This window comes from Oikopleura dioica, chromosome XSR, assembly GCF_907165135.1.
Source record: "Oikopleura dioica chromosome XSR, OKI2018_I68_1.0, whole genome shotgun sequence".
In the NCBI taxonomy this organism is placed as follows: domain Eukaryota; kingdom Metazoa; phylum Chordata; class Appendicularia; order Copelata; family Oikopleuridae; genus Oikopleura; species Oikopleura dioica.
This window is the reverse complement of record NC_137294.1, coordinates 5,997,126-6,021,933: the sequence shown is the minus strand read 5'-3', so window position 1 is coordinate 6,021,933 and position 24,808 is coordinate 5,997,126. Positions and strand designations below refer to the sequence as shown.

At 42.1% G+C, this 24,808-nt stretch overlaps 8 protein-coding genes and 1 long non-coding RNA gene across 11 annotated transcripts; 6 read left to right on the top strand and 3 right to left on the bottom strand.

Annotated features, from left to right (window-relative positions):
• Positions 1–3: 3 nt before the first annotated feature.
• Positions 4–1,706, bottom strand: LOC145708986 (uncharacterized). Its single transcript, XM_081786677.1, has 4 exons — positions 1,638–1,706; positions 1,410–1,593; positions 1,041–1,345; positions 4–219 (listed from the first exon to the last, which is right to left on the bottom strand). The coding sequence occupies exons 1-4, from the start codon at positions 1,656–1,658 to the stop codon at positions 4–6; spliced, it is 726 nt and encodes a 241-aa protein (XP_081642803.1). The 5' UTR covers positions 1,659–1,706.
• Positions 1,707–4,072: 2,366 nt separating this feature from the next.
• LOC145707706 (uncharacterized) lies at positions 4,073–4,733 on the bottom strand. The gene is made up of 2 exons (XR_014134768.1): positions 4,327–4,733; positions 4,073–4,286 (listed from the first exon to the last, which is right to left on the bottom strand). It is a non-coding gene; the product is annotated as an uncharacterized LOC145707706 (long non-coding RNA).
• A 5-nt stretch (positions 4,734–4,738) lies between these two features.
• LOC145707705 (uncharacterized) lies at positions 4,739–5,576 on the bottom strand. Its single transcript, XM_081785270.1, has 4 exons — positions 5,319–5,576; positions 5,115–5,278; positions 5,035–5,073; positions 4,739–4,945 (listed from the first exon to the last, which is right to left on the bottom strand). Exons 1-4 carry the CDS (start codon positions 5,441–5,443, stop codon positions 4,740–4,742), a joined length of 534 nt encoding a protein of 177 aa, XP_081641396.1. The 5' UTR covers positions 5,444–5,576; the 3' UTR covers position 4,739.
• A 4,662-nt stretch (positions 5,577–10,238) lies between these two features.
• Positions 10,239–12,483, top strand: LOC145709459 (uncharacterized). The gene is made up of 7 exons (XM_081787143.1): positions 10,239–10,481; positions 10,528–10,676; positions 10,724–10,962; positions 11,005–11,399; positions 11,442–11,618; positions 11,696–11,947; positions 12,140–12,483. The coding sequence occupies exons 1-7, from the start codon at positions 10,434–10,436 to the stop codon at positions 12,239–12,241; spliced, it is 1,362 nt and encodes a 453-aa protein (XP_081643269.1). The 5' UTR covers positions 10,239–10,433; the 3' UTR covers positions 12,242–12,483.
• A 143-nt stretch (positions 12,484–12,626) lies between these two features.
• LOC145709456 (arylsulfatase B-like) lies at positions 12,627–14,748 on the top strand. Its single transcript, XM_081787140.1, has 5 exons — positions 12,627–12,942; positions 12,989–13,620; positions 13,682–13,855; positions 13,911–14,192; positions 14,243–14,748. The coding sequence occupies exons 1-5, from the start codon at positions 12,842–12,844 to the stop codon at positions 14,641–14,643; spliced, it is 1,590 nt and encodes a 529-aa protein (XP_081643266.1). The 5' UTR covers positions 12,627–12,841; the 3' UTR covers positions 14,644–14,748.
• Positions 14,749–14,758: 10 nt separating this feature from the next.
• On the top strand, positions 14,759–16,440 carry LOC145709460 (26S proteasome non-ATPase regulatory subunit 7-like). Its single transcript, XM_081787145.1, has 5 exons — positions 14,759–15,028; positions 15,071–15,237; positions 15,282–15,452; positions 15,498–15,696; positions 15,813–16,440. Exons 1-5 carry the CDS (start codon positions 14,780–14,782, stop codon positions 15,966–15,968), a joined length of 942 nt encoding a protein of 313 aa, XP_081643271.1. The 5' UTR covers positions 14,759–14,779; the 3' UTR covers positions 15,969–16,440.
• On the top strand, positions 16,440–17,857 carry LOC145709461 (uncharacterized). Its single transcript, XM_081787146.1, has 7 exons — positions 16,440–16,575; positions 16,643–16,743; positions 16,785–17,020; positions 17,262–17,374; positions 17,423–17,564; positions 17,612–17,673; positions 17,717–17,857. The coding sequence occupies exons 1-7, from the start codon at positions 16,512–16,514 to the stop codon at positions 17,767–17,769; spliced, it is 771 nt and encodes a 256-aa protein (XP_081643272.1). The 5' UTR covers positions 16,440–16,511; the 3' UTR covers positions 17,770–17,857.
• A 462-nt stretch (positions 17,858–18,319) lies between these two features.
• Positions 18,320–22,620, top strand: LOC145709453 (serrate RNA effector molecule homolog). 3 transcript variants are annotated; one of them, XM_081787138.1, is made up of 12 exons: positions 18,320–18,428; positions 19,383–19,708; positions 19,761–19,869; positions 20,179–20,250; positions 20,291–20,469; positions 20,512–20,791; positions 20,839–21,029; positions 21,068–21,264; positions 21,308–21,549; positions 21,592–21,875; positions 21,919–22,100; positions 22,257–22,620. In XM_081787138.1, the coding sequence occupies exons 1-12, from the start codon at positions 18,355–18,357 to the stop codon at positions 22,338–22,340; spliced, it is 2,220 nt and encodes a 739-aa protein (XP_081643264.1). In that variant the 5' UTR covers positions 18,320–18,354; the 3' UTR covers positions 22,341–22,620. The 3 variants fall into 3 exon arrangements, with proteins under 3 accessions (XP_081643264.1, XP_081643263.1, XP_081643262.1); XM_081787137.1 differs by lacking the exon at positions 18,320–18,428 and adding an exon at positions 19,113–19,280 and having other exon boundaries at positions 21,919–22,046; XM_081787136.1 differs by lacking the exon at positions 18,320–18,428 and adding an exon at positions 19,113–19,280.
• A 29-nt stretch (positions 22,621–22,649) lies between these two features.
• LOC145709455 (methionine--tRNA ligase, mitochondrial-like) lies at positions 22,650–24,799 on the top strand. The gene is made up of 4 exons (XM_081787139.1): positions 22,650–24,144; positions 24,195–24,406; positions 24,450–24,607; positions 24,650–24,799. The coding sequence occupies exons 1-4, from the start codon at positions 22,656–22,658 to the stop codon at positions 24,789–24,791; spliced, it is 2,001 nt and encodes a 666-aa protein (XP_081643265.1). The 5' UTR covers positions 22,650–22,655; the 3' UTR covers positions 24,792–24,799.
• Positions 24,800–24,808: the final 9 nt, after the last annotated feature.

Genomic DNA, 24,808 nt, shown 5'->3' with positions numbered 1-24,808 from the left:
ATCCTATTCCTGTTGGCGCTGGAGTTCTTTGATTTCTTCCTGGTTTCCAGCAAGAATCGTTTCGTAGTCTCGTTTTTGCTGTTCAAGTTGGCTCGCATGTTGCTTCGCGCTTTCTTTCTGGTCAGCATCCATTTGTCTCAGAGCATTGAGGAGATCCTCATTATGCTTTGCCTGATCTTGTTGCTCGATCGAGAGCATTTCAAGCTTTTTTTGCATTTCCTGAAAGAGAAAGTAGATGTTTACTCAAGAATAAGTGTAAAATATGTAATTCGTTGGATATTTTCAATTATTTTATGTGTTTGCTTTTGCATACTTGTTGCAATTCTCTCTGCTGTTCTTTAGTGCTTTTCACGTCCTTTTGTTTCTCATTATCGAAACCTTTGATATCCTGGTGGGTGGATTCTGCCCGTTGACTACTACTATCCGCCATTTTCTCTACCAGCATGGGATGTAATTAATCTCGCGATACTCTGCTGAACGCTGGTTTCTGATCGCGGGAGCAAACATTGCTGCGTGAGACTCGGTTGGCATGGGCCACTTTTACAGAAAATCTGCTCAAACAAAAATATCTAAGCGTGGATACGGGGTTTTTCGGATGCATAGGCGCGATAAGGAATGCATTACCAGAAGCGCTTATTACTGTTATTCCTTATTATTCAAAGTCAAAAGGGAACTGTCCGAGAAGAGAAGTACTGTACTGATAATTGAGCTTTATGATTGAACTTGAACTGGTATTAGGGAGCTTTAGCAAACTGAGTCAGGTCAGAAGAGCTACAATTGCCCAACAAATTAGCCAAATGTTACGCCAAGCGAATGTTAGAAGACATGCACAGTTTATTGCCAGGCAATAAAATTGATGAAAGCGCGTTTGAATTTATAACGCGAGGGACAGTGATCCATTCTACTCCCAAAACGTCATTAAACTGGTCAAATAGACGCTACTGGTTTTTAGCATTGATAAACAGGGCATAAACTTACGAATTTTCTATTTAAAAATGTATCCATCACAGATGTCGGATAGACTGTTAAAAATAGCTTACCTGCATCTCTTGTAGATTTTTAATGTCCTCTGGTGAAGTTCCTGGCCGTAGATCGTACATCGGAGTTTTCGCGGGTGTATTCAAAGGTTGAGAACCAGAGTATTTAGCAGGATTCACAACTGGCGCTGAGTTTTGGTTTATGTCATTAAGAATAACGTCTGCATCGCCAAGATCTTTTGGGTCGTTTCGTGGTAGGAACTCATTTTCATTTACATCCACAGAGGGGTAGGTATGGGTTTGTTCAGCAGGACCACCTGGTGGAGGTGGAGCCTGTTGTAAGTCTTCTTCGATTCGTTGCGGGGGGTCTTAATAAATATTTCAAATAATTATTAACTTCGCAGTATTGAGGGTGATTACTTTTAACTTTACCTTCGATAGCGTTATCTTTTTCTTTGTCTTTGTCTTTATTTTTCTTCTTTTTCTTGTCTTTCTTTTCCTTTCCATCGTCTTTACTTCCATCTTTATTTTTGTCATTTTCCTTGTTCTTTTCCTTGTCCTTGTCCTTCTTAGACTTCTTCTTTTTTTCGGGCTCTGGCTCCTGCACGTTATCTTCCTAAAATTTTCTCTCAGTCAGGTTAACAAACTTCTTTATATTACTTTTGAGCTGCTACAGCCCATATTTTCCTCTTTCTTTGCTGCTGGTTCTTAAAAAATCTGCCTTTACGAGTAAAAAAATGTATGCAAAGAGACTCACTGTGGTTGCTACGACTAATGAATATTTGCACAGTATGATGGCTGGTCACACTATCTTGCATCAGATGTATAAGAATTTTTATCCAAGGTCATTTACTGTGATAAAATCGATAGTCAAAGAGAAATAAAGTCGAGTTCATGTTTTCAGTAAATTCGTGTTTTTAAATGTAAGGCGATTCAGTTTTGTTGTAAGACTCCTTTATTAGTTTGTTTATCTCCTCGTCTGTACTTATTTGGGATCCCGATTTCCTACGGTCGAATAAACAGGAAATACTGTACTTAGAAACCAGCAAAAAGTTACAAAATAGGAAAGGACTTAGGAAATAGGGACCCGGGTCTCGCAAAAAAATCTTGATGTGTGTGTTTCATTCTTTCTTCGATTTGACAGCCTTTGACATAAAAGCCGATTGCTTTTTAGAGATACTTTTGTTTGAATAAAATCTTTGATACCAAATACACTGAATATTTTGCACACGAGTGAACTCTCTTCCTGAACATATGAAGATCGCAACGTAAATACTTCCAAAAACGATTCCTTTTCTCACTTTTAGTTCCATTCAAGAACTCAAACTTCGCTCAACAGAATGACAGAATGCTGGATAGTTTGCACGCAATATTCCAATTAGCCTCGCCGTTTATTAGATTTTACTTTTTAATCTTCTCCTTGTAGATTCAATTTCCACCGATTCTCAATCAGCCGCATACGAAAAACTACGTACTCACGAGCTTTGCAATCAACGAAGAGAACATAGCAAATAGAGCCTCTAGGTCTTCCACCTGCGAATTTGTAGGGTTGTTCATTCCCAATTTTTAAAAGATAACAATTTATTAAAGATATTAATTAGTCAAAGATGCTGAATTTGTAAACAATCCGTCCGCTTCGTAAGTTCCAACTGCTGCGCTGAGATCGTGTTTTTGGTCTTTCTGCAGACGAGCTGAGAGAACCCCGACGAAGGACTCTTGTTTCATCGTTCATCTGTCGGGGCCTCCCCGACGAATAACAACATACTACGGTTGATGGCGTGTGTTGCACACCGAAGTTTGGGTGGTGAATGTTGGAAGATGTTGGCGGAGCATTACGAAATCTGCGCAGAAAATTCGATAGTCTCCGCCACATAGTCATGATGAAATCTAAACCACCATATTAATCAATCAAAAATGCTTCCTATAAATCTTACCTATAATTTTCTGAAAAAATGATTGACCGGTCTCTCTTTTTTCTATGACTGACATTTTCAATAAAAGGAAAAAAAGTGAGGCCTTCACTTCATAAAATCGACCAGGTGGCTGACACAAAACCAACCGCTGCGCTTCGTTCTTCGTAATTGGAGCTTATTTGAACAAACAAACAGATTTTAGGCTCAGCAAGATCTTTGCTTCACATCTTCAACATCATCTTCGCGTTGAGAAAGGATTGACAGTTATTGACGTCGAGATATGATGGAAATCGTTGGATGGTTCCCAGTACGTTCGAAAAGCATACCTCCATTCTAAGATTCGGTATACAAATACAAAAAAATTAACATATGATGATGTGAAGGACATCCGTACTGTCGCTCTTGATGCATTTCTAGTGTTTAGTTTGGATTTTTCGTGCAGCATCACAAATTTGCATCACCGTTTTCTCCAATAAAAATATAACGAGCCGTTTCATGCAATAATACGGGCGTCATTTTTAACGATTTGGCAGTTACGGTTTGCTGGAGATTTCTCCTCACCTCAATAATCGTAAGCGTATCTGATTATTATTGAGCAGACGATTCAATTTCTAACTGGGAGAAAGACGAGACAAAGAAGATTTTCAGCTCCCATGAGTCGAGAGAGTAGAGCAGAGAGTTATGTGAAAGTATTCCAACCGATAATGGAAGAAGATCCCAGTTCTTCATCGATGTATTCTAAGTCCATTGCATCCTCGAGAAAATCACTGTTATCTGGGAGAAAGTCAGCAAGAAAGGGCGACAGATCCGATTATCAGCAAGTGAAGAGAGTCAAATTTCCAATTTTGGAAGGGCTGTTGCCTTATCTGGCCTGCTTTCTTTGTCCCTGCGTTGGACTGGCTTCAGTTATGATGTTTCAGGCAAGCTTGTCAGCAAGGTACTTGATCAAGTGTCATAGTTTTTAATCTTCGAACTTAAGAATTATGAACAGGAATGCAACTGCCGCTCATTTTCGCTTCAAAAGCATTCTTCTCGCTGGATTTGGAATCTTACTTGGAATATTAGTGATTGTTTTTGCCTCTAGCTGGGCTCACAGAAAATACCTTCATTATGCAAAATTGTACGACCAATTCCGAGGTGAAGTGACCAAAGCACAAATGGGCTTTATTAGCATCTTCGAAGCTGTTTGAGATTCTTTTATTTAACTTTGTAAATACTATTGATACTGTTGAATAAAGCGAGAAAGAAAATAGAAGTGTATTCAGTGGAAGCAACAGGTAATAGCAGCGTGGTCTCGTTTCTAAGGCTTTCGGATAATTTCACGCGTGACGCTAGTTTTATAATTTTCCCAGCAGTCTCTTCTATTGAGCAGATAGACGAGATTATTCTTGGGCTGCTGAAATCACGATCAGTTTCGTAAATCAAGCATCTCTTACTTTTTGCTCGAGATTTAAAGTTAAAACGGCGCGACACTGTTCATTTAGATGTTTTCGATAAAAAGGAGCGGAGAAAATAATAACTTCTGCGCCGTTGGAGATGAGCGCTACATCTGGATCCAGCTCGTTCCAGTCCTTGTAAACAATGCCTTTGAATCTATTTTTATGTTCTCCGTGTTTGCTTGACTGAAATAAACTAAGAAAATATCTTTGAAGAACATTTCCTGACATCGAATTGACATTCGAATCCGAACATGTCTCCACTGTCTAGTCTACGCTCTTCTATCCACGTTTCGTACGGATTGCTGCCGGCAGACATGACACGAGAGTACTGACATCGACGGACGACTTGACATGATCCCAATTTCACAAAGATCAGTTCTCGTTGAGCAGCGTTCCCAGTGGTGATAACTTCAATCGCTTTCGAAAAAAGAGAAAACTATTTTCTGAGAACTTTTTTTCGCAAACGTTCCTGTTCCCTTCCGAAAGTACTGTAAGCGAAAGTCACTCGTGGAAGCTCCTTTAATTCTGTCTAACGGCCAATAGCGAAGAAACGGATTCTTTTGGAGCAACTTCATTGCTGCTTTGACGACATTGCTTGAGAAGTAAAATTCAGGATCTAAAAACTCACTCAGAAAAATTTTAATCGACATTTAGAAAATCACAAAATCACGGTGCTCTTTTATGAATTAGTGCTTTTATATTTACAGTTTGGTGTTAGTTTTTTCTGGAACCGTTTTCTAGCTTCTAAAAGGGATGATTACGCGTCAGTCTGAATTATTCATTACCAGGATGAAAGATGCGTATGTAATCTTCTCCATCCAGTGTAAGTACGGTCATATGCTTTTGAGAAATGACTGTATTTTCACGCGGCATGAAATCAGGGCCCTCATGGATTTTGCCATTTTGCTTTAGAAAACAGCCGCCCTCATCGCCGAATGTTTCGCCACGACTTATTCTGTTGTCATTTGAACAATGAGCTTTTTTATCACCTGATTGTCTCCACTACTTTTATATTTTCCTCTCCAGTAGGAAGAGTGGTAACACTGGTAACAAGTGCTCGTCCAGAAACAACCAAGTGGAATCGCAGCGGACGGTCAGATTTTTTGAAGATCATTCGGCCAGGCTCGAACTCTTCTAAATACGCGTATTTGGCAATGTCCTTCTGCGTCTGAAGAGGGTAATCGGAAAATACGTCCAGGACAATTTGAAGAGATCGTACAATGCTGCCGATCGAGTCAGGTCGTCGTGCATCTATTCACAGTGTTATTTAATAAGTCATTTCGTAAAAAAACGTAAGATATGCCACTTTCCTGGATGTGTTTTTAGATCGCGAGCAACATTTTTTGGAACCTTGAGGCTTTTGTCGGCTCTAAAAATTGTCGGATTGAATACATGAGCCATCTTTCCTAGAGCACTGTTTGTATCATAGAAGCGCATATCGCCATCGTCCAAGACCTAATACCTGGTAGAAACAAGCACTTACAAGGACTTACCTTTAGAGATTCGTCCCTTCTAAAACATCCACCTGCTCGCATGAGGATAATGACCAGTCGAACCGACTTTTGAAAAAGTTTCTTCGCCTCAAATCCGGCTCTGACATTGTACTTCTCGAAAATGACCGAATTGGCTCCAGAAGTAAGGTTTCTCATCCTCGACTGAATAGATCGTCTGGTCAGAGTTGCAAAGTATTCTTTCTTGATTTCCTCAAGGGACTATGATATGATTAGCTTCTCTGTTCCTGGAGCGGCTGGAGCGCACACTTCTCCTCGAGGAACTGGCTGGAGAATTCAAGCTTTCACGAAATGCAGAATTTACTAAACATAGTGAAATGAGTTGACAGCAAACCATTTGCTCACGTCGAGATCAAGCAATGAATTATTTCCACACGCTACTTAGCGGAATCAATTTATGACTCTCTATTTGATTGCGGCGATGTTTCCGCTTTCGCGAATAAAATCGTTTCAGGTGCAAATATGAGAAGCGAATTGATTTGTTGTAGTATCGACAGATACTCCAAGAGCCGTGTGAAACTGTCCTTGTACCTTTGCATGGTTCACCTTTTATGAGTGCACTTAGTCGTCGCCATCCGCCCGCTGAGCTTGGTCCCAAGCCTCCAGCCGATGAAAAACTTATCCCTCTTGATTCGAGGTCTTTATGGAGCTAATAAACAAGACGGCAGATATTCTTATTAATCCTCTTTTAAGCAATTGACAGGTTCAATGCCATTTATCAACTCCTTATCCAAGGGCAAATCCTCCTCGAGGAACTCGCTCTCGGAAATACTTCCAAATGACGAGCATGGTCGTGATACGGCTACGATAGTAACGATAAAGAGCTCTTGGGATTAAAGTTGTATTTACCGAAGGTACCATTCTTAGACGAAGTTTCTTCTAGTGCGACTTTGAAACGATCTCAAATTGCAAATTAACTGCAGTGAAACGAGAAAGAAACTGACTGACCCTTTCTTATTCCGTTTGAATTGAAACCGATTCCTGTTGAGGCGTTTTCTAAGTCGGGTTTTGTATGTTCTTTGTTTTGCTGTTCTGTACATTTGATAAAATTCCTTTCACTCCAACTTTATCGGACTTCTTGACTGTCGCCTAAAATCAAGAACTTACTGTTTTGAAGTCGTTCCTGTCATCTCTAATTCTCGATAAAAGCTGCTCTCTTCTTCCCGCCCAAGCTGATTTGGGTCTTTTCGGTGCATTTCTAGCGGGCGCGCTCTTTACTCTCGATGGCTTCTTCTGAGCATCGTCAAGACGAGTGTATGTTGGTGTTCTATGATACAGTATCATCTATGTTGGATAAGACACATCTTTTTCCGGTTAGAAAGTCTTACTCTTGACACGTTAATAATTGAGCAAGGATTTCGAAAGATTTTTCTATGCATACACGAGGATTAGGGGCGAAAGACACGCTCTAGGAATTAAATTTCTCTCGCAGCGTGCCCTGTTTATAGGCATGATTTCAGCTAAAGCATTCTGAACTCAACATAAAAATGCTATAATGAATAAATATGTTTTTCATATTAAAGTAGAGGTGGTCTAAAACGTCGTCCAATTGCTGCATGTGTGACCCAAAACGTCCTTTTGGCCACGTAACCCTAGCAGAAATGTTAAATCTAGAAAATTGCACCGCCAACCAGAGCAAGCTAGTGTTTCTGGACTTTCCAGATTCAATTTTTGAATCAGTTGACGTGGCCAAAAAGACGTTTTGGGCCCCCATGCACCAGCAGAAGCGACGTTTTGGGCCGACCCTATTTTCACTAGATAGTGTTTCAGAGGGTTAGAGGAGTCGGTGTTATAAAGATTTTCTAGAAAGAAATTCCCCTCTGAAAATCAAATATGCGGTGAATGCATATCAGTTATTTGTTGACTCTCAATCAGTGCCAAAATTGCCAAGTTCTGTTTGCTAAGAAACAAAGCATGGCTTTACGGAAAAGGGGCTTTCGAAGGAAAAGGTACACAATTAACAGCTGCGAGACGATGATTTACCTCGTCAATCCAATGAAAGTACTCCCTCTAATCATGTATGGACTTCTTTGGACGCGCTGATTTGTTTTCACTAACATTTTCTTTTCTCTCTGATGCGAGTTCTGATCTCTCACTGATCAATGCTTATGCCTTCGTAAAAAACTCTTGTTTTCTCAAGTCAACATCTTTTTCGATAATATCAAAACCAAAGCAGGGGCTCAAGGGAAGTGAAATTACGTTTAAATATTGACTCGACAGTATCGCTCTCGATTAGCCTTTCACGACAACTATTCCACCATAGTTACAACAACTTTTACGCCTTTCCGGCGGCAGTTTTCGTTTTGTTACAAAAAATCCGCCCGTTTTCTTCTCAGAAAATGAATTTTCGATTGTTCCTCAAGCAAGTTAATAAATGTTCACTGTGGCTAGAAAACATTCCTGTGGAAAAAGAATCGTTTCTCTGTTTCAAAAAGTAACTAGCATTGTATAGTTGAGTTGAACTTGCCCGGAAGAGCCGTTTAAATTACGTTTGAGCAGGTGCGTCGTATTCAACACTGTAAGATTAGAATGTTGACTCAGTTTCGATCTTCTGAACAGGAAGATCTCCCATTTCGCATTGTCTGGAAAGATGGAAGCGGATTTAGTTTCTTTGCAGCATTAAAATACTGAAAACGCGTAGTCAATAAACACATCGAGAAGTTGTTGTCGATAAGGGCTTTATCCGACAGTGCTTGGGTCTTATGCGGCGCATCCGTTTTATGCGACTTCGTCACACTGCCTTCGAAATAGCGATTTTCCGAAATGACGAAATGATTCAATCAAGTCCTTGAAATACTTTCGAAAACGTTCAAAATGAAGAACCATCGAAAATTTCGTCTGAATATATAACGACTTTTGGACGAGTGCCCAACCGACGGAAGCACTCGGTAATTGATATTGATGCTGTAGCGATACATTTTAAGCGATTATCATGAGCGTAATCCTGTTATATTCATACGTAGATCTCGCTTGCATATGGGGAGGGATAATGCGCTGATGAGTATCGGTAATAAAGCCTTCAATTCAATTAACCGATTAGCATTATCTTGAGAATAGAATAATTCGATCCAAATCGCATTTTTTTCCAAAAAAAAAAAAAGATTCTACGAACGAAAATTCTACAAGAGAATATTTAAAAAAAAGACAAAAACTGTACTCTCTTATCGGCTGAATGAGCGAGGTAATTGTAAATTGAGTTTCTTTCTTGAAAGTTGGATAACAGTCGATAGCAGTCTTCTGAATATCGTATGAATCTACATTTACTAAATAATTCAGTCAAAATGGAAAGCAGGGACAAACATATTTCAGTCCTTGCTCCGTCAACGTGTCATGACATGGCTCTCATACGATTATAGAAATTAAGTCTAAGCAAAAATGTGGAAAGCCGTTAAAAGTCGAGAAACTCCGTGGTCGAGGAGAATTTTCCAGTTTATCATTCGACGGCCAGAGAAAGCATCAGAAGGAAGAACTTGAATCTTCTTCAAGAGCTTGAAAATGCAGTAGAACAAAGGAAACGCTGTCAGCATTCGCATTTACATTCCATTTTTACGAAAAGGGTTTTCAGCGTTCGGCAAGGCACCAAATCACACACGCCATCTCCGCAGTGACATTCATCGTGTCCTGCATGGCGTTCGTAAAGACAGTGGCAACAGTAGCACCATTTATGAAGACAAAGCACTTCTCCGAAACGCCCTGTCAAATTCACAACATAACCGGCTGGCCCGACTTTTGCGCTGAGAGTCACAAGACAAACGTGGAATTTCTAAAAGAAGAGACGCCAAACGACTGCCACCATGCCCATTGATAGAGTTCCAAAAACATAAATGAATGAATGCCCAAAATCAATGTTCGCTTTTGGAGCCTCTAAAAGCTACTGCACAACGATTTTTGCGTCCATCGGAGAAGAAATGGAGAAAGCAGTTTTATACCACGACGAAGTTCATCTCGCTGGAATGTGCGATCAGAATAAATACTGTTCAGGAAACGGACTTATTGGCTATACTCTAAATAGGAAGAAACTGCCGTAAAAGATCACAAAACAGCTATTGTTTGCACGAAAACTCAATGTGAACGCGCTCTAGAGCTGATCCATCATGTTGAGTACGAATCTCCAAGATGTCATTTCGATGGAACTGGAAGAGCAATTGCGGAAAAGAAGATTTCTCGCTTTGATGTGATTTTTTGGACATTTCTGCCCTCCGCGGGGCTTGTCACTTCCTTTTATTTTGGTTACAAATCAAATAAAAGATAAAAATTTTCTAAAATTGCTTCTGAAAAAGATGAAAAAAAATTACATTTTCAGTAAAATGGGTTTCCTTTATCACGATCATCTGAAAAATTGGCTCTAGGCGGGAGTTGATTTTGTCCTGATAAAGTGGGGTTTCGGTTGCCTTTTTCAGCATATCACTCCATAACTGCATTCAGAGAACAAACACATTCGCTGCTTTCTAGATTTTCAATAATACTTGAGAGCATATTAGTTTTCGAAATCAGTTTGAAAATTCTACCCCATCTGTTTGTCGATTTTGCACCGCTTTTTTCTGGCTACTCTAAAGCTCAGAAGTCATAACAAAGGCGAATCGGCTTTTACAAATGGAGAACAGTCAATGGGTTAAGCCCGAAGGTCTTGGAAGATTCCCTGTAAGTCCTGTTTTCGCATTCGTTTGGGTTGAACAGTCGATTTCAGCACAAAACTCCGTCGGGCGCTTTTGACCCCGAGGTTTTCGCGAATCCCGTGACAAACCTGTCCAAAATTGAAGAAAGTGACTTGAAACGGACGGCCAGCCTTGGACTAAAAACTCTTGCCACCAACCCGATCCTGGCGGCGCAGGTCAGGTGTGTGTGTCTCCGTTCGTTTCTAGTGTTATTGTTTGTTTTTGTAGCGTGGACTCGGTGTTTTCGCACTGCGAAGGTGAAACGATTGATGAAGCCGCGGTGGCCGATGCAATCGCGAATGCCAATTCAAATCCGATCGGCACTGGACTTCGGCCGGGAACACCAACCAACCAGCAGATTGAAATTTCCTCAACCTCGCCTGGCTCGGTTTCTCCCTCGCCAAACAAAATCAAAGAGCTCGACGGTCCATCTGTAACTTCGCTTCCAGACCGAATCGCTTGTGAAGGTAAACATTCACATTAAAAAAGCCCTTCTACATTCAATTTAGCTACAGCAGCTGAAGTTACTAATGCAGTCTTATCGGATTCATCTTCGTCTTCATCGTCAAACCGTCAACAGCAGATCGAGGCAAACGATCTCTTCCAAAACTTGAGTCTAATGACCAAAGGCGGCCAGCAATTCATCCTTGTTCCGAACTCGGTCTTTTCCGGACAGCCCATGCTAACGGCACACGCACAAGCTGCAAATGCGCAAATGAATTCGCTCTACAAAACTGAGCTCTGCCGCTCTTGGCAATTCGGAACCTGTAAATACGTCGAGCGCTGTTTGTTCGCGCACGGAGAACATGAACTAAGGCCTCTCGTTCGCCCGCGCCACAACAAGTACAAAACCGAGCAGTGCATTACCTTCCATACTCTTGGCTTCTGTCCCTACGGTGTTCGGGTAAGTCTATCTATTCATTTTTGTGTAAGAGATATTCTGTAGTGCAACTTCGTCCACGAAAAAGACGAACACAGACAAGCAAAGCATTCTGTCCCATCTCTTTACAAAACTCGTCTTTGCCGAACCTTCATGGAACGCGGAAGTTGCCCTTATGGCGAAAAATGCGACTTCGCGCATGGAACCAACGATCTTAGCTATGACATCACAAAGCATCCCAAGGTAATCACGCGCATTTTATTATATAATCAAATGTCTGCCAAAGAGTATTATATGATAAGAAAATATAAACATTCTAGTATCGGACAAAACTTTGTAGAAGTTTCCAAGATACTGGAAGTTGTGTGTATGGCGACCGATGCTGTTTTTCCCATTCCAAGGGGCCTGCGCCCAGTACCCCAACGCAATCAACCCCGCAATCTGGGTCCGTCATCCAGCCAGAGTTCAAAACTACGCCCAGAGTCGCCGCACTCCAAGCGCCTAGCGAAAGCGACGATACAACCCCCAAGCAAAAGCAGAAGACTCAGGGTGACCCGGAAACCGCTATAAAAGTAAATTATCATTCATTTACCAATAAGAACTCTTGACTTCTACGCATATATCTTTCAGTTTATACACGTTTTTAGCTTTATTAGAGTAGTTTTTCATCCGAAATTATGGCGTAAACCGATAAATAAAGGGGTGGCCTGAATCGTCGACTCTATTGATTGAGACTCTACTTCTTTTACTGATCAACGATTTAGATTTGTCGCCGCTGGAAATACACTGGCAAATGCCAATACGGCTCGTCGTGTATTTTCAGCCACGCTGTGACGGTCAAACGAGCCGCATCCAAACGCGGATAGCCTCTCCAAGCAGCTCCGATCCTCCCTGTAATCTCCTGGACGTCTCCTCTATCAATTCAACTATCTCAAGCGCCAGAATTCCAGAAGCGCGTTCTTTCTGTTTAACTATTTATTTTCTCGTTTAAGTTTCTTCTAAGTTCTTGAACCGCATTTTAAGTTAATAACTTCTCTGTTTACCATATCATTCCAGTAGAACATATTTTAATAAACCTGTTTTAATTAATAAATATCCAAAATTAACGCTACAACTGTGTTTTTTCGCAAAAGGGATAATCATTATTTCATCTCGGACAGTTTTTGTGAGAAGAATGTTTCTAGGGCGACGCTTCTCTATGATTGGCCAATCGACCACCTTCCCAGGGGCATGATTCGCTCAGAAATCTACTACAAAAGGGATCGTTTCAGTAATTAACCTACTAGCGATCGTATCACGGTCGCTAATCGTAGGCCAATCGCTCGAAAATCCCTTTGTTTGAAAATATAATAATAAAATTGTTTATTTTTCTCTTTCTCGTTTCGGCGTGAAGTCGACTCGCGAAGGAGAATTTATTTTGCTGGCTGCGCACAAAACGAAAAAAAAACGACTTGGAGCGCGGCTGAATGAGGCTTGTTAGGTCCATCCTCGCGGCGGGCGTATGCCTTGTCCAGAGCAAAAATGTAGTTTACTTGATGATCGACGATTTCGGCTGGGGTGACTTCGGGTAAGCTTTCTTTTCGTGAAAAGAAATAGTGTTATTCGAATATTAGGATTCACGGTTCGAAGCTTGAAACGCCAAATTTGGACGCGATCGCGCGAGATGGAATCATTCTTGAAAAGTATTACACGCAGCCGGTCTGTTCTCCGACCAGATCGTCCATGCTCACTGGCCGATATCCCCTTCGTTATGGAATGCAGCACAATGTCATTCTCGCCGGGCAAACGACGGGAATTCCAAAAGAGTACACTCTTCTCCCGCAGGATCTGAAGTCGTGCGGCTTCGCAACTCATATGGTTGGAAAGTGGCACTGTGGCCATTCGCACGAATACATGCTCCCGTTCAATCGGGGCTTCGACAGTTATTACGGATACCTCCAAGGAGCAGAAGATCACTACTCGCGAATCCAATGTCAGGCGAAGAATTGGTGTGGCGTGGACTTCTGTACCGAAAATGGCCCAACGAACTCGACTTGGGGAACTTATGGAACGGAAATTTACTCAGCACGTGTTGCCCAAGTGCTCGATACAGTCGTTGAAGACAAAAAGCCATTCTTCCTGTATTATGCGATGCAAAATGTTCATGATCCATTACAAGCACCGGAGCACTACAAAATTAAGTACGACTGGATTAAGGACCCAGATAGAAGAACATACGCTGCGATGATCTCTATCATGGACGAAGGAACAGTTAAAGATCCGTCTTAAAAGTCATTTAATGTATAAATTTATGAACTGAATCGAAGCTGTCGGCGATTTTATAACAATGCTCCATGAGCGAAATCTTTACGACGACACGCTTATCATCATTACAGCTGATAACGGTGGCGAAACGCGTTCTGGAGGGAATAACTTCCCCCTGCGCTCGCAAAAATGGTCGCTTTACGAAGGAGGTGTCCATGTCAACGCCATGTTATCGGGTGACGTCGAACTGAATAAAAATGATAGAGCGATCGATTAATAAAATAATTACAGGCGGCCTGATAAAGGAACAGGGCAAATCTAAATTTGACGGGCTCATCCACGTATCCGACTGGCGCGAGACAATACTTGAAGCGATGGAATGCAAACCTCCAGCCGACAAAGACGATCTAGATGGCATGAGTCAGTGGCAGGCTCTCCTTAACAACAGTTCTCCGCCTCGACAGTCGATCATTCACAATATTGACCCGCTGAAAACAGTCAAGGGCGAAGACGAGAGACAGTGGGTTCGGAAGCTCGCTGAAACTTCGGAATTCAATATCAACTCTCAGTCAGGTAAAAAACTGTCAGATTATTAATTGATTTACTTTGAATCGTAATAATAGCTGTTCGATACGGTCGCTGGAAATTGCTAACGGGAGATCCAGCTTACGGTGTCCCAGATGGAAATATCCCTCCTCCAGAGGGGAATCAGAAAAAGCTTCAATTCTCCCCAGAAACAAGCGCAGAAAAGCAATCAGTCTGGGAAAGATTACTTGAAGATAGCATGCTTACCTCTTCTGAAACTCTCACGCGTCTGGTTCAGCTTTACGATATCGTAGAAGATCCGTATGAGAAGAGTGACATTTCTGATAACCATCCAGACATCGTTAAAGTCGGTCTCGATCTGTTATCGCGTCACAATCAAACAGCCATTTGGCCAAACTTTCCCCACACAGATCCTAATTCAAACCCAGAAACTCGAACCGATGGTTTCTCTGGTTTCTGGTGGCCCTGGGTCCAATAATTCCTAAATGTTCATTTAAAAAGTGCAATTCAGTTGATTCTTCATTCATATTTTTCTGTTTTCAATATCTATTTCTTCTGCCTTAAAGTTCTAAATCTTTCATCACCTACATGTTTATAAATCTTTTCTATTTAGAATGTCGACAGGGAAAAATAAGCTAGAGAAAGTGGTCGTCCACCCACTGGTCCTCCTTTCTGTGACCGATCACTACACACGAGTCGGCAAGACTGGCGCAGGACGCGTTGTAGGAATTCTCTTGGGAACGTGGACGATGGGTGGCCGCGAGCTTGACATCTCAAACTCATTCGCCTTGCCCTTTGACGAAGACAGCAAGGATCGCGATATTTGGTTCCTTGATCACGATTATCTCGATACTATGTTTACGGTAGAGAACACAAATTCACATAGACATGAGGAGATCTTTTAGATGTTCAAAAAAGTCAATGCCCGAGAGCGCATCGTTGGATGGTACCACACGGGCCCGAAACTGAAAGCCAACGACATGAAAATCCACGAGTTGATTCAAAAGCACATGCCAGCTGGCCACGATGCCACTTTAACCGTCATTGACGTTGCGAAAACAGACAATAATACGTAATTCCATTTTAAATAAGGAGAGCACATTTATGCTAATTCAGCGGCCTCCCGACTGAGGCGTACGTCGCTGAAGCTGATATCCGCGACGATGGAAAGCCAGCTGAGAAGACATGGAGACACATTTCTTCTGCGATCGGTGCTGAGGAAGCAGAAGAAGTCGGCGTTGAGCAGCTTCTTCGAGATGTTTACAATCCAACTGCCGGTTCGCTTAGGTATTCAAACCGTTTACTTTCAATTCGAAAAAACGATTCCTTTAGCCAGAAGATCTCTGCTCAACTTGCGTCGATCAGAGGACTTCATGGAAAGCTCGAGCAGTGCTACGGCTATTTGACAAAAGTAGTCGACGGGAAGCTGCCTCCAAACCACCAAGTCCTGTACAACTTGCAGGACGCCCTTTCGCTCGTTCCAGATCTTATTCCACTCACGAAATCGTTTCACATGGAGACTCACGACCAGGTAGATGCATAATTGATGGTGCTTCTCCATTCTTGAGAGCGCGTTTGCTATTGATCTGCGATGCAGTGATTAGGCGCAGCAGAAACAAAAGGCCCATTTGAACGATGAAATTTTAGCTTTTGCCTGTCTATCTCGCCTCATTAGTGCGGTCGATCGTCGCTCTCCACGGCCTGATCAATAACAAGCTTCAAAACTCCTCCGACATCAAGCCAAAGCCAACGACGGAGAAGCCCTCCACCGAATCAGATAAGCCTGCTGTCGCTGTTAAATAAGACTTTTTTCTTTCATTCACAAGTTTGTTATCCATTGAATCTAAGAATCTTGAATCCACCTTGTTACATGTATTTCTTGTTCAAAAATATTTTATCTTCTGTGCCCTGCTTGAATATAGAAAGGCAACGATTGAAAGTGAAAAAATGCTTAACGATCCTACTTACAGTAAAGCCTGTTTAAAACTAGAATTTCGAAAACTTCAAGCCCGTCAAAACATCTTTTAACAATTCCTTCACCTACGATAGATGTTCATTCGAATCACGCTTAGAACTGGTTAAATAGATTAAAGGTACTCATCGCGAAACTTGATCTTTCAAAGGATAGTCAAGTCGATAAGTAAGTTGTGTAAATCTTCAAAATTAACAATAGCAAATTTGTCTAATTCTTTTTCCCCGAGAGCAACCGAACGGGCAGTGTTTCTTTTTTAATTGCCTCTAGTCTATAATTGATAATGCAACTGTTTAGTTTCAATTTTGCTGAAGGAAAAATGTTTTAGACAGAAATCGGATTTCTCCAAAGGGGTCGAGGTCAGCCCTTCTGTGATGCAAATAGACGGATTCAAGGAGCGAACATGGGCAGACTGGAATGCTGCTGTTTCTAAATCTGTTAGGGGTTTTTACTACTCTTGCTCACTAAAGCTCGTAAGATTTAAAAGTAATAACCCTGGCTTTTGAAACGAAGACGACGCAAGACTATGCCAGGTCGAAGTTTCTTGACGCCGTTTCGAATGAAACGCCTCGCAACATCGAGGATCGTCGTCTGCTCACGACTCTGGTGATTACTCGTTTTCTTCTAACGCTTAATTTTTTGGATAGAACGCGTCCTCCTTTACGCTGGTCAAATGTACTGTCTGTCGTAAGGTGCTGCTACCTGCCTGTCTTCGAGCACACTGCAAGGAATATCATCCGCAAGTCAAGCTAGGCCCGTCAAATTCGTATCATCATGAAGTACCCTCCACCTCAAAGAACCGAAACTCCTCATCGTCGATCAAGGAAGATCTACAGTCCCACATTGATTTAAAGTTGAAAAAGAATCCCAAGCGTCCAATAAGGAAAAAATTACAAATCTTGCCCGAAAATACACTAAAACACTGCTCAAAAACATTGTAATACCGAATAAACGTTTAAATATCAGCTTCCTTGCCTTTTATCACAAGGTTTATTGAACGCGCGTTTTGGTATGATTTTTTGGTTGATAAACCTGATAAACGGGCTTCCTTCATTAAACCTTGGGATGAAGTTCCTAATGGTGTGTCAATCAGGTACGTGCAAGTAGTTGTAAATTTTCATCAGCCAATCCCAAATTCGGAGCAAACGTCCACGAACAGAGTCGCATAAAGACGATCGGGTTATCATTCTGCCACGGTCTCAGCCGATAATCATTTATGGAGAAATATCTAGCGACGGTGAGTTTCGTCCTCGCAGCTTTAGGTTATCCATTTTTGTTTGAGTAGAAGAAGCTGGTGCTGTCCAGTCTGATAGTTTGCCTATTGAAGGCATCTCCTACATGTCGCGCCAGGTGAATCCCATCGCCTATCCCCGTTATGGCTGCTACGGTGACGTTGTGAAGAACTCCGCTATTCCACCATTCTCAAGGCATTTAACTCCCTGATTCGTGTGTTGTATTGATGTTCTAATTATAGCGCAGCCCGGCAACTTAATCAGCATTTGGCACTGATTGCGCAGCCGAACCCAGTGGTGACAGGTGCTTATTTCGGTGGTTGTTCTTCGCTTTATTCGATTTCTAGCTTTTGAAGCTCAGGACTTCAAGGGTAGCTCCCCAATGACTCCTCTCTCCTAAGAGTCCTTGCCCCCTGCCCTGACATACAAATCCCAGATGGACTTACTTACATGGTGCTTGGAAGATGAAGGGCTGTCCAGTCTCGTCTTAGCCTATCATCCCAATTTCATTTTTTCTATTCCGTGTTTCTGATGGCATATTTATATCGCCTCCTTCATCCACAGCTAGCAAAGCGTGTGCTGCTTTCGTGATGATAGGTTTGCAATCTTCATCGCGGACTCCGATTGATCACCGATTTTCTAAGTCTTACTTTGCAGAAGATCAGTTCTGATCCGTCCTAGCCTGCGACAAATGCTCGTTATTTTACCCAACTTAGACTATTCATATATTCAAAGTATCTTTTCCTTAAATCATTTCAAAGAATTCTCAAAATTCAGTGTTCGTATTTTCTGTCATTTCATCCTCATTTTCAATGAGACATTCAATTGAAACGATACAGCTATTTCCTTGCTGTGTCGATGTTTTATAGCTTCTATTCTATTCGTTTGCTGCTTTCTTACAGTTAACAGTTTGTTCTACGTCCATAAGATCACTTGAAAAAAAAAACATTCAGAACTGCCATAATTTTCTAATTCCTCCTCAAAAATGTCGGATGATGATTACGATGATCGACGACGGGATAAATTCCGGACCGAGCGGGAAGGACGCGGTCGAGAAAGGTAAGAATTCTCTAACTATTAGAATTTAATAAATTAATTAATTCTCAGTCAAATACGTCATTTCCCGATGAAAAAGGGAAACCTTCGAAACTATTCTGCATGCAGAATAGTTCTGCAAAATGCAGAATAGTTTCGTCGAAAAAAGGGCTATTTTCCGACGAAATAATTCTGCATGCAGAATAGTTCTGCATATAAGAAAAATGACTTTTATCAAAGGAGGCGCGAGAGTAGAGAAAGTTGGCCACCTTCAGAAATGAGTTCCCTACCAGAATTTGCGCGCAAGGGCCGTAGGCCCGCAGCGTGCTTCCAAACAGTGAAATTTTGTCTCTAAATGAAGATCTTCTTTTCAACACAATGCAGAATAGTTCTGCACTTGTGCAGAATAGTTCTGTATTTTGCAGAATAGTTCTACATTTGCAGAATAGTTCTTCATTTGCAGAATTGTTCTGCATTCGGCAGAATAGTTCTGCGAAACGCAGAATAGTTCTACTTTTTGCAGAATAGTTCTATTTTTTGCAGAATAGTTCTGCATGCAGAATAGTTTCGACCCCCTCCCATGAAAAAGTCCCCTTGACTCTTGTGACCCCTTATTTTAATTCGATTAAAATTTATAATTACTCATCATATTTCGAAATCAAGAACTCGGTTAGCGCAAACGGGCGCAGCCGAGCAACCCACTTTCGCGAAGCACGTTTTTCGTGAAAGGCGCAAATACTCGGAAATGGGAGGAATTAAAAAGTACTCCGATAAGCATAAAAAAAAGAGATCTCGAAATGGGAAACGTAAAATAAAGAGAAAGGCAGATGGATTGCAAGTATCTTGCCAAAACTCGGAATTTTCAAGTACTGACGAGTAAGTTTATAAATTTTTAATTTAATGATGAAGTCGAGCGGTGTTTTTCACGTGGACCGGATATTTACTAGCAGCTTTTGCTGGATTTAAATTTTTGGCTAGGTATGATGATGATGGAGGAAGCCGACGAGATAGATACGGGCGAGATCGAGAGTACGATCGTCACGAGGACCGGCGGGAGCGAGAGAAGCGACGACGAACTCCAGACAGAGAGTTCAGCGAGCGGGGAGGCGAACGCTACAAACGGCCCAGACACGACTATGACGACAGCGGGGAAAGAGGCGGCGGCTATCGTGGTCACCGCTCGTGGAATGGTCCAGGCAGCAACGGGGCTCCCTACGTTCCTCGACACGTGCAAAACAACCATTATCACATGCAAAACGAGGACGATATTCTCCTCTCCTTCAAGAACTGGGTCATGAAGCAAGGTAATCCAATCGAACGCCCGAGAATTCCGTAAAATCTGACCGCTCGTTTCAGAGGACAATATCAACGAGGACGATGCCTGCAAGAACTACAAAGTGTATAAGACCGAGTTCAAGAAGAAGCAAATGCAAGAGTTCTTTGTTGCGCACAAGGATGAAGAATGGTACGTGTTCTTTCTGTGGCTCATCGAAAAATATTCGCGATGGTCAATCTGCAGAAAACTCGAAATAACTCTAAAATTCTTAAAAAACCCACTTGCCACTTGGGTTTAGCCCGTCTTGCTCCTAGGGCTCTCATGTTTGTCACTTTTTGAAAAAATTAAAACGGCACCGTTTTTGCCGGCTCTCCCGACTTGTATAGGGAGAGTTTAAACTCTGTTCCGAAAATCAGAAAAGATGACGAAGAACTGTGAGTGTATCACAAAATAGTAAAAATCTCTGCTCATCGCGCGTAGTTAATTTTGCACTTTTAGGTTCCGGGAGAAATATCATCCCGATGCAGCCGTTGAGCGAGAGGAACAGTTCAAGGAAGCTGTTAAACTCAGGTCAGTACACTCCTTCCTCACTCTTAGTAAAATTTCGCAGATGTGAGGCCTGGGAGAAACTTACTGGCGTCGATAAAATCTTCGATGAAAATTGCTTGGATATCACCAATGAGAAGAACATCATCGACCTGCTTGAAACTGCCGTCATGCTCATGGAAGGCGCCAGCGAAGATGATATCAAGACAATCAGGACTCCTATCGTTAAATCTGAGACAGATGGTTGTTTTTAATTGTCGATCGTCGATTAATTTCGTGTTGAAGGTCCTCCATCTGAAGGCGAAAAAGCTGACGAAGAAGACGATGACGAGAAAAAGGGCCGTGGCAAGTTTGATCGCGGCGAAGACGGATCTGACGATGAATCCGAAAAGAATGATGCCAAGAAAGAAGAAGAGGAAACTAAGGAAGACGAAGAAGGCTCCAAAGATGCTGTTTCTGTCAAGACAGATCCAGACGCAGCGCCGGAGAAGCCAGAGACAAGTGAAGATGGAGAGGTCAACGACCCTAGTGACAAGCTTGAAGCAAAACGCAAGGAAGCGCTCAAGTAAGATCCCATTCGAAAAAAGCGACTTACTTTTATTCCTTTTCTAGGCGAGCCCAGACCCACACCAAGTACTCATCTATATTCATGCGATCACTGCCGCCTTCGATTTCGCGCCAAGATATCTCAAACATGTGCAAAAAGTTTGATGGATTTATCCGTGTCGCTTTTTCGCACCCGCAAGACGATCGCTTTTACCGCCGCTGTTGGGTTACTTTTGACTCTTCTGTCAATATAAAAGGTAACATTGTGTTGAGACCTTTCCTTATCAGCTTTTAGACATTTGCTGGAATCTCAACAATGTTCGTCTGAAGGAGGTTGAACTCAACCCAGTTGTTAACAGAGATCTCACTCGTCGTTGTCGCCCAATGAGTAGTCTGGCTAATCACAACACCATCATGAAGGCGGACATTCTCAACCTCATGTCGCTTATCAAGAAATTCGACGAGAAATACGAGCTGTACACGGGCAAACAAGTAAGATCCGGAGCCAACTCGCTCAATCTTACCAAAATTCAAGCCAAATCCGGTCATCCTCAAGACGGAAGATTATCTTGAGAAGAACCCGGTAGAAGATGACCCAAAGAACGCTGATGAGATCCATCTCAACTACGACAAAAAATTGGCGCAAATCGCTGACATTCTCACTCTGTATCTCCGCCTCGTTCATTCAGTTGATTACTACAATCACTCTGAATATCGAAACGAAGACGAGATGCCAAATCGTTGCGGAATTATTCATGTTCGAGGCGAGCCCCCAAGGTGACTTTCTACATATCTGATTGTTTGTTAAACGTCTTTCAGCAATCCTATCATGCCTTTCGAAATGAATGATTACGTAAAGAAGTTCCTCGAGAAGTGCAACGGAATGCTCACAGAAGGCACAAAACTAGATGAAGAGGAAATCAAAAAGCTAGGAATGAAAGACGAAGAGGAAGAAATCAAGAAGTTCATTGAAGCAAATACCCAACAGCTCGGCCCAGAAAAATATCTTTGCCCACTTTCAGGCAAAAAGTTCAAAGGCCCGGAGTTTGTGAAGAAGCATATTCTTATCAAACACGCCGAAAAAGTCGAAGCGGTCCGCAACGGTATTGTTCTTTATTGATTTTTTGTTGTTCACATTTTATTCAGAGGTGAAATTCTTCAACCGGTACTTGGCTGATCCAAAGAGGCCCAATGATCCAGTGCAAACTATTCAGCCGTTCCGACCACCACCAGGACACATGCCACCCGGCCACATGCCGATGAGACATCACCAGGTAAGACAGAACAACTACAACAACACCAGTCAACATCACCAATCGCACGAGCATGTAAGTTTTAACCGTGGTGAGCGCGGTGCGGTGGTCTCATATTTGAGAATCAGTAGCTCAGAGTTAGTTTTCTACGCGGTGCAGAAATGGTGTCTTTTATCTTCTGGTGTAAAATCAATGATCACTGATCCATCCCTCTTGCTAACTGAATCATAGCCGGATCGCCGTGACTCGTATACCAATCGCCCAGTCGCCAGCTACAAGGATCTCGATGCTCCTGAAGATGTTGAAATTTTCTGAGTGCCAAGAGCCTCCAACTAGTATAATTTTCTTCTTCGCCAGAACCCTTTACCATCTTTTATATGTTTCTGGACTGCTCTGGACTGCTCAGGGCCTTATATAAAACATAACTTCACTGTCTTTGTTATTATTAATTGCCTGCTTATCGAAATAGCATTTATGGCAATATTTCATCTTATTTTGAAGTCTTCGTCCGTCTAACTTCTCCCCTGTTACTCCCTCAAAAATATTTCTTCTCTGTGAAGACCAACCATGTGACTTAGAGAAATGCAATCACTAAATTAAATATCCTCACTGATGATTAGATTGTTTAGCATGATCGGACTCAGACCGAAGTCGCAAATACTCAGCTATCGATATCTAGGATCATTGCAGACTTCTTCCGCCTCTCGTGGTGACCTGAGAAAAACGCATGGCGTACGCATATTAAACAAGCAGACCAATTTTGTTACCTGTCCCATTTATTACGCGACGTCTACTCCCCACATTGGTCATATTCACTCTAGTGTAATTGGGGACTTTTACCACCGTTGGAATAAGATAAACGATGTCCCTAGTAAATTCTCCATCGGGACTGATGAACACGGTCAAAAGATCATTCGCTCAGCTGCACAACAGGGCTACGATCACCCAGAGCTGCTCGTCAATAACATCTCCGACTTGTATAGAAGAACGTTTAAAAAATTCTCCATTTCTGTTGCCTCCCTCGACGATGCAATTTACATGAGAACGACAAATCCTGAGCATCACGAGGCCGCCCAGAAGCTGTGGAGCCGGCTAAGATCGAAGGGTCATATAAGAATTAAGAATTACGAAGGATGGTATTCGACACCAGATGAATCATTTGTCGGAAATAAAGAAATAGTAGAAAAGGACGGCAAACACTTTAGTAGCGTAAACGGCCATCAACTAGAATGGATTTCTGAAGAAAACTATATCTTCGATTTTGAGCCATTTTTAAGCGAAATAGAAGCATGGATAGAAAAAGCTGTTACCCCAGATGTTGCTAAAGTTTTAATCGATGAGCTGAAGGAGCGAAGAAATACTGGCAACACCAGTCTTTCTATTTCTAGGCCGAGAAAGAGAGTTCCATGGGGCGTTGCTGTTCCTGATGATCCAAATCATACAATGTACGTTTGGTTCGAGGCGTTAATCAACTACTTGACCGCAGCTGGCTACGCAAGACATGAAAACGCTCTCGATTTCTGGCCGCCGCAACTTCAAGTTCTCGGGATCGATATCGCTCGATTCCACTGTATTTATTGGCCAGCGATGCTTCTGGCTGCGGATCTTCCTCTGCCCAAGAAAGTCTTCGTTCATGGTCATTGGACGCGAAATGGAATGAAAATGTCCAAAAGTCTGGACAACTTTGTCACTCCAAAGGAGCTGCTCGAATTAGTCGGAAATCAAAGTGACGCTGTTCGTTGGTTCTGTCTCAAACATGCTACCCTCAAGAACGTGGACTTTCAGGACGAGCTACTCAGAATTCAGTCTGATAGCGACTTGGCAAATAAAATCGCGAATCTTCTCTCAAGAACCACTTCGAAGAATCTCAACCCTAGTGGAGCATATCCGACTCTTTTCCCTGACTCGCTGTTAGATCGCCCCGACGGCGAAAAATATCTCATCGAAACTGTTCAAGAGTTGCCAGAAGTGTACGCGAAATTTGTCGACCAAGGACAGCTTCCAAGTGCAATGAACTGCGTCATTCGAGCTGTTGAAGAAGGACTTCAATTCATGACAAACGAAAAGATTTTTAAATTGGATAGAGATATAAAAAGTGAACGCATGCAGAAAGATTCAGGTAGAGCATAGTTATTAGATAAAGCAGAATCTAAAACTCTTTTACTGAAGCTATTCATGCATGTTATGAGCTTCTACGTGTTTCTGCTATTCTTCTGCAACCTGCTATTCCTCAGATTTCTTCAAAAATATTAAACCGTCTTGGAATTCCTCTTGAAAATCGTTTTTACGAAGATGCAGAAGACTCTTTTAGTGGCATGGACGGTGACCAATTCGAAAGAGTCGGCCGTCTTCTAGGCCCCAATCAGGGGCATCTTTTCAAGGTTCGAGCGAAAGCCTTGTTTTTATGCATAATTGGATTTATAGACATCGGCGCTTGTGAAAAAGGAGATTGAGCAAATGGCAAAGTTCGAAGCTCAAGAACTCGCCAGATACGATAAGAAGCACCCGACCAGAACAGCTCCAGAAAATGAAATTAAAAACACGGGCAGGAAACAAAAAGAAAGGATTAAGCAAAAAGCTAGGTAAGAACCTCAGTTGCAATCCTTCAGCTGATTCGATTTTAGAGCGAAAATGGCCGAAATTAAAGCAGCACGTGATGCAAAGAAGCCGTTAGACAGAAGACAAGGCGATATGTCTGCTGAAGAACTAAATATGGACCTGCATGATCCTAACTTCCGAGCCCCAGATTTTCCTAATAGAAAATGAATTTCTGACCCACCAAG

What these genes read in the sequence shown, in the direction of transcription:
- LOC145709460 (XM_081787145.1), top strand. Translation starts at nt 14,780, where the DNA reads ATGTCGACAGGGAAAAATAAGCTAGAGAAAGTGGTCGTCCACCCACTG. An exon ending in ATCTCGATACTATGTTTACG is followed by an intron (nt 15,029 to 15,070) that starts GTAGAGAACACA and finishes GAGATCTTTTAG; the next exon opens with ATGTTCAAAAAAGTCAATGC. An exon ending in GCGAAAACAGACAATAATAC is followed by an intron (nt 15,238 to 15,281) that starts GTAATTCCATTT and finishes ATGCTAATTCAG; the next exon opens with CGGCCTCCCGACTGAGGCGT.
- LOC145709456 (XM_081787140.1), top strand. Translation starts at nt 12,842, where the DNA reads ATGAGGCTTGTTAGGTCCATCCTCGCGGCGGGCGTATGCCTTGTCCAG. An exon ending in TTCGGCTGGGGTGACTTCGG is followed by an intron (nt 12,943 to 12,988) that starts GTAAGCTTTCTT and finishes TTCGAATATTAG; the next exon opens with GATTCACGGTTCGAAGCTTG. An exon ending in TGTCAACGCCATGTTATCGG is followed by an intron (nt 13,856 to 13,910) that starts GTGACGTCGAAC and finishes AAATAATTACAG; the next exon opens with GCGGCCTGATAAAGGAACAG.
- LOC145709453 (XM_081787136.1), top strand. Translation starts at nt 19,150, where the DNA reads ATGGGAGGAATTAAAAAGTACTCCGATAAGCATAAAAAAAAGAGATCT. An exon ending in GAACTGGGTCATGAAGCAAG is followed by an intron (nt 19,709 to 19,760) that starts GTAATCCAATCG and finishes CGCTCGTTTCAG; the next exon opens with AGGACAATATCAACGAGGAC. An exon ending in AAGGAAGCTGTTAAACTCAG is followed by an intron (nt 20,251 to 20,290) that starts GTCAGTACACTC and finishes AAAATTTCGCAG; the next exon opens with ATGTGAGGCCTGGGAGAAAC.
- LOC145708986 (XM_081786677.1), bottom strand. Translation starts at nt 1,658, where the DNA reads ATGGGCTGTAGCAGCTCAAAA. An exon ending in TGGGCTGTAGCAGCTCAAAA is followed by an intron (nt 1,594 to 1,637) that starts GTAATATAAAGA and finishes AGAAAATTTTAG; the next exon opens with GAAGATAACGTGCAGGAGCC. An exon ending in AAAATCTACAAGAGATGCAG is followed by an intron (nt 220 to 1,040) that starts GTAAGCTATTTT and finishes TTTCTCTTTCAG; the next exon opens with GAAATGCAAAAAAAGCTTGA.
- LOC145709455 (XM_081787139.1), top strand. Translation starts at nt 22,656, where the DNA reads ATGATCGGACTCAGACCGAAGTCGCAAATACTCAGCTATCGATATCTA. An exon ending in ACGCATGCAGAAAGATTCAG is followed by an intron (nt 24,145 to 24,194) that starts GTAGAGCATAGT and finishes CTTTTACTGAAG; the next exon opens with CTATTCATGCATGTTATGAG. An exon ending in ATCAGGGGCATCTTTTCAAG is followed by an intron (nt 24,407 to 24,449) that starts GTTCGAGCGAAA and finishes TTGGATTTATAG; the next exon opens with ACATCGGCGCTTGTGAAAAA.
- LOC145709459 (XM_081787143.1), top strand. Translation starts at nt 10,434, where the DNA reads ATGGAGAACAGTCAATGGGTTAAGCCCGAAGGTCTTGGAAGATTCCCT. An exon ending in ATCCTGGCGGCGCAGGTCAG is followed by an intron (nt 10,677 to 10,723) that starts GTGTGTGTGTCT and finishes TTGTTTTTGTAG; the next exon opens with CGTGGACTCGGTGTTTTCGC. An exon ending in ACCCGGAAACCGCTATAAAA is followed by an intron (nt 11,948 to 12,139) that starts GTAAATTATCAT and finishes TCAACGATTTAG; the next exon opens with ATTTGTCGCCGCTGGAAATA.
- LOC145707705 (XM_081785270.1), bottom strand. Translation starts at nt 5,443, where the DNA reads ATGATCTTCAAAAAATCTGACCGTCCGCTGCGATTCCACTTGGTTGTT. An exon ending in AAAGTAGTGGAGACAATCAG is followed by an intron (nt 5,279 to 5,318) that starts GTGATAAAAAAG and finishes CAACAGAATAAG; the next exon opens with TCGTGGCGAAACATTCGGCG. An exon ending in GAAAAAACTAACACCAAACT is followed by an intron (nt 4,946 to 5,034) that starts GTAAATATAAAA and finishes GTGAGTTTTTAG; the next exon opens with ATCCTGAATTTTACTTCTCA.
- LOC145709461 (XM_081787146.1), top strand. Translation starts at nt 16,512, where the DNA reads ATGCAAATAGACGGATTCAAGGAGCGAACATGGGCAGACTGGAATGCT. An exon ending in TGGAGAAATATCTAGCGACG is followed by an intron (nt 17,375 to 17,422) that starts GTGAGTTTCGTC and finishes TTGTTTGAGTAG; the next exon opens with AAGAAGCTGGTGCTGTCCAG. An exon ending in GCCGAACCCAGTGGTGACAG is followed by an intron (nt 17,674 to 17,716) that starts GTGCTTATTTCG and finishes TTCGATTTCTAG; the next exon opens with CTTTTGAAGCTCAGGACTTC.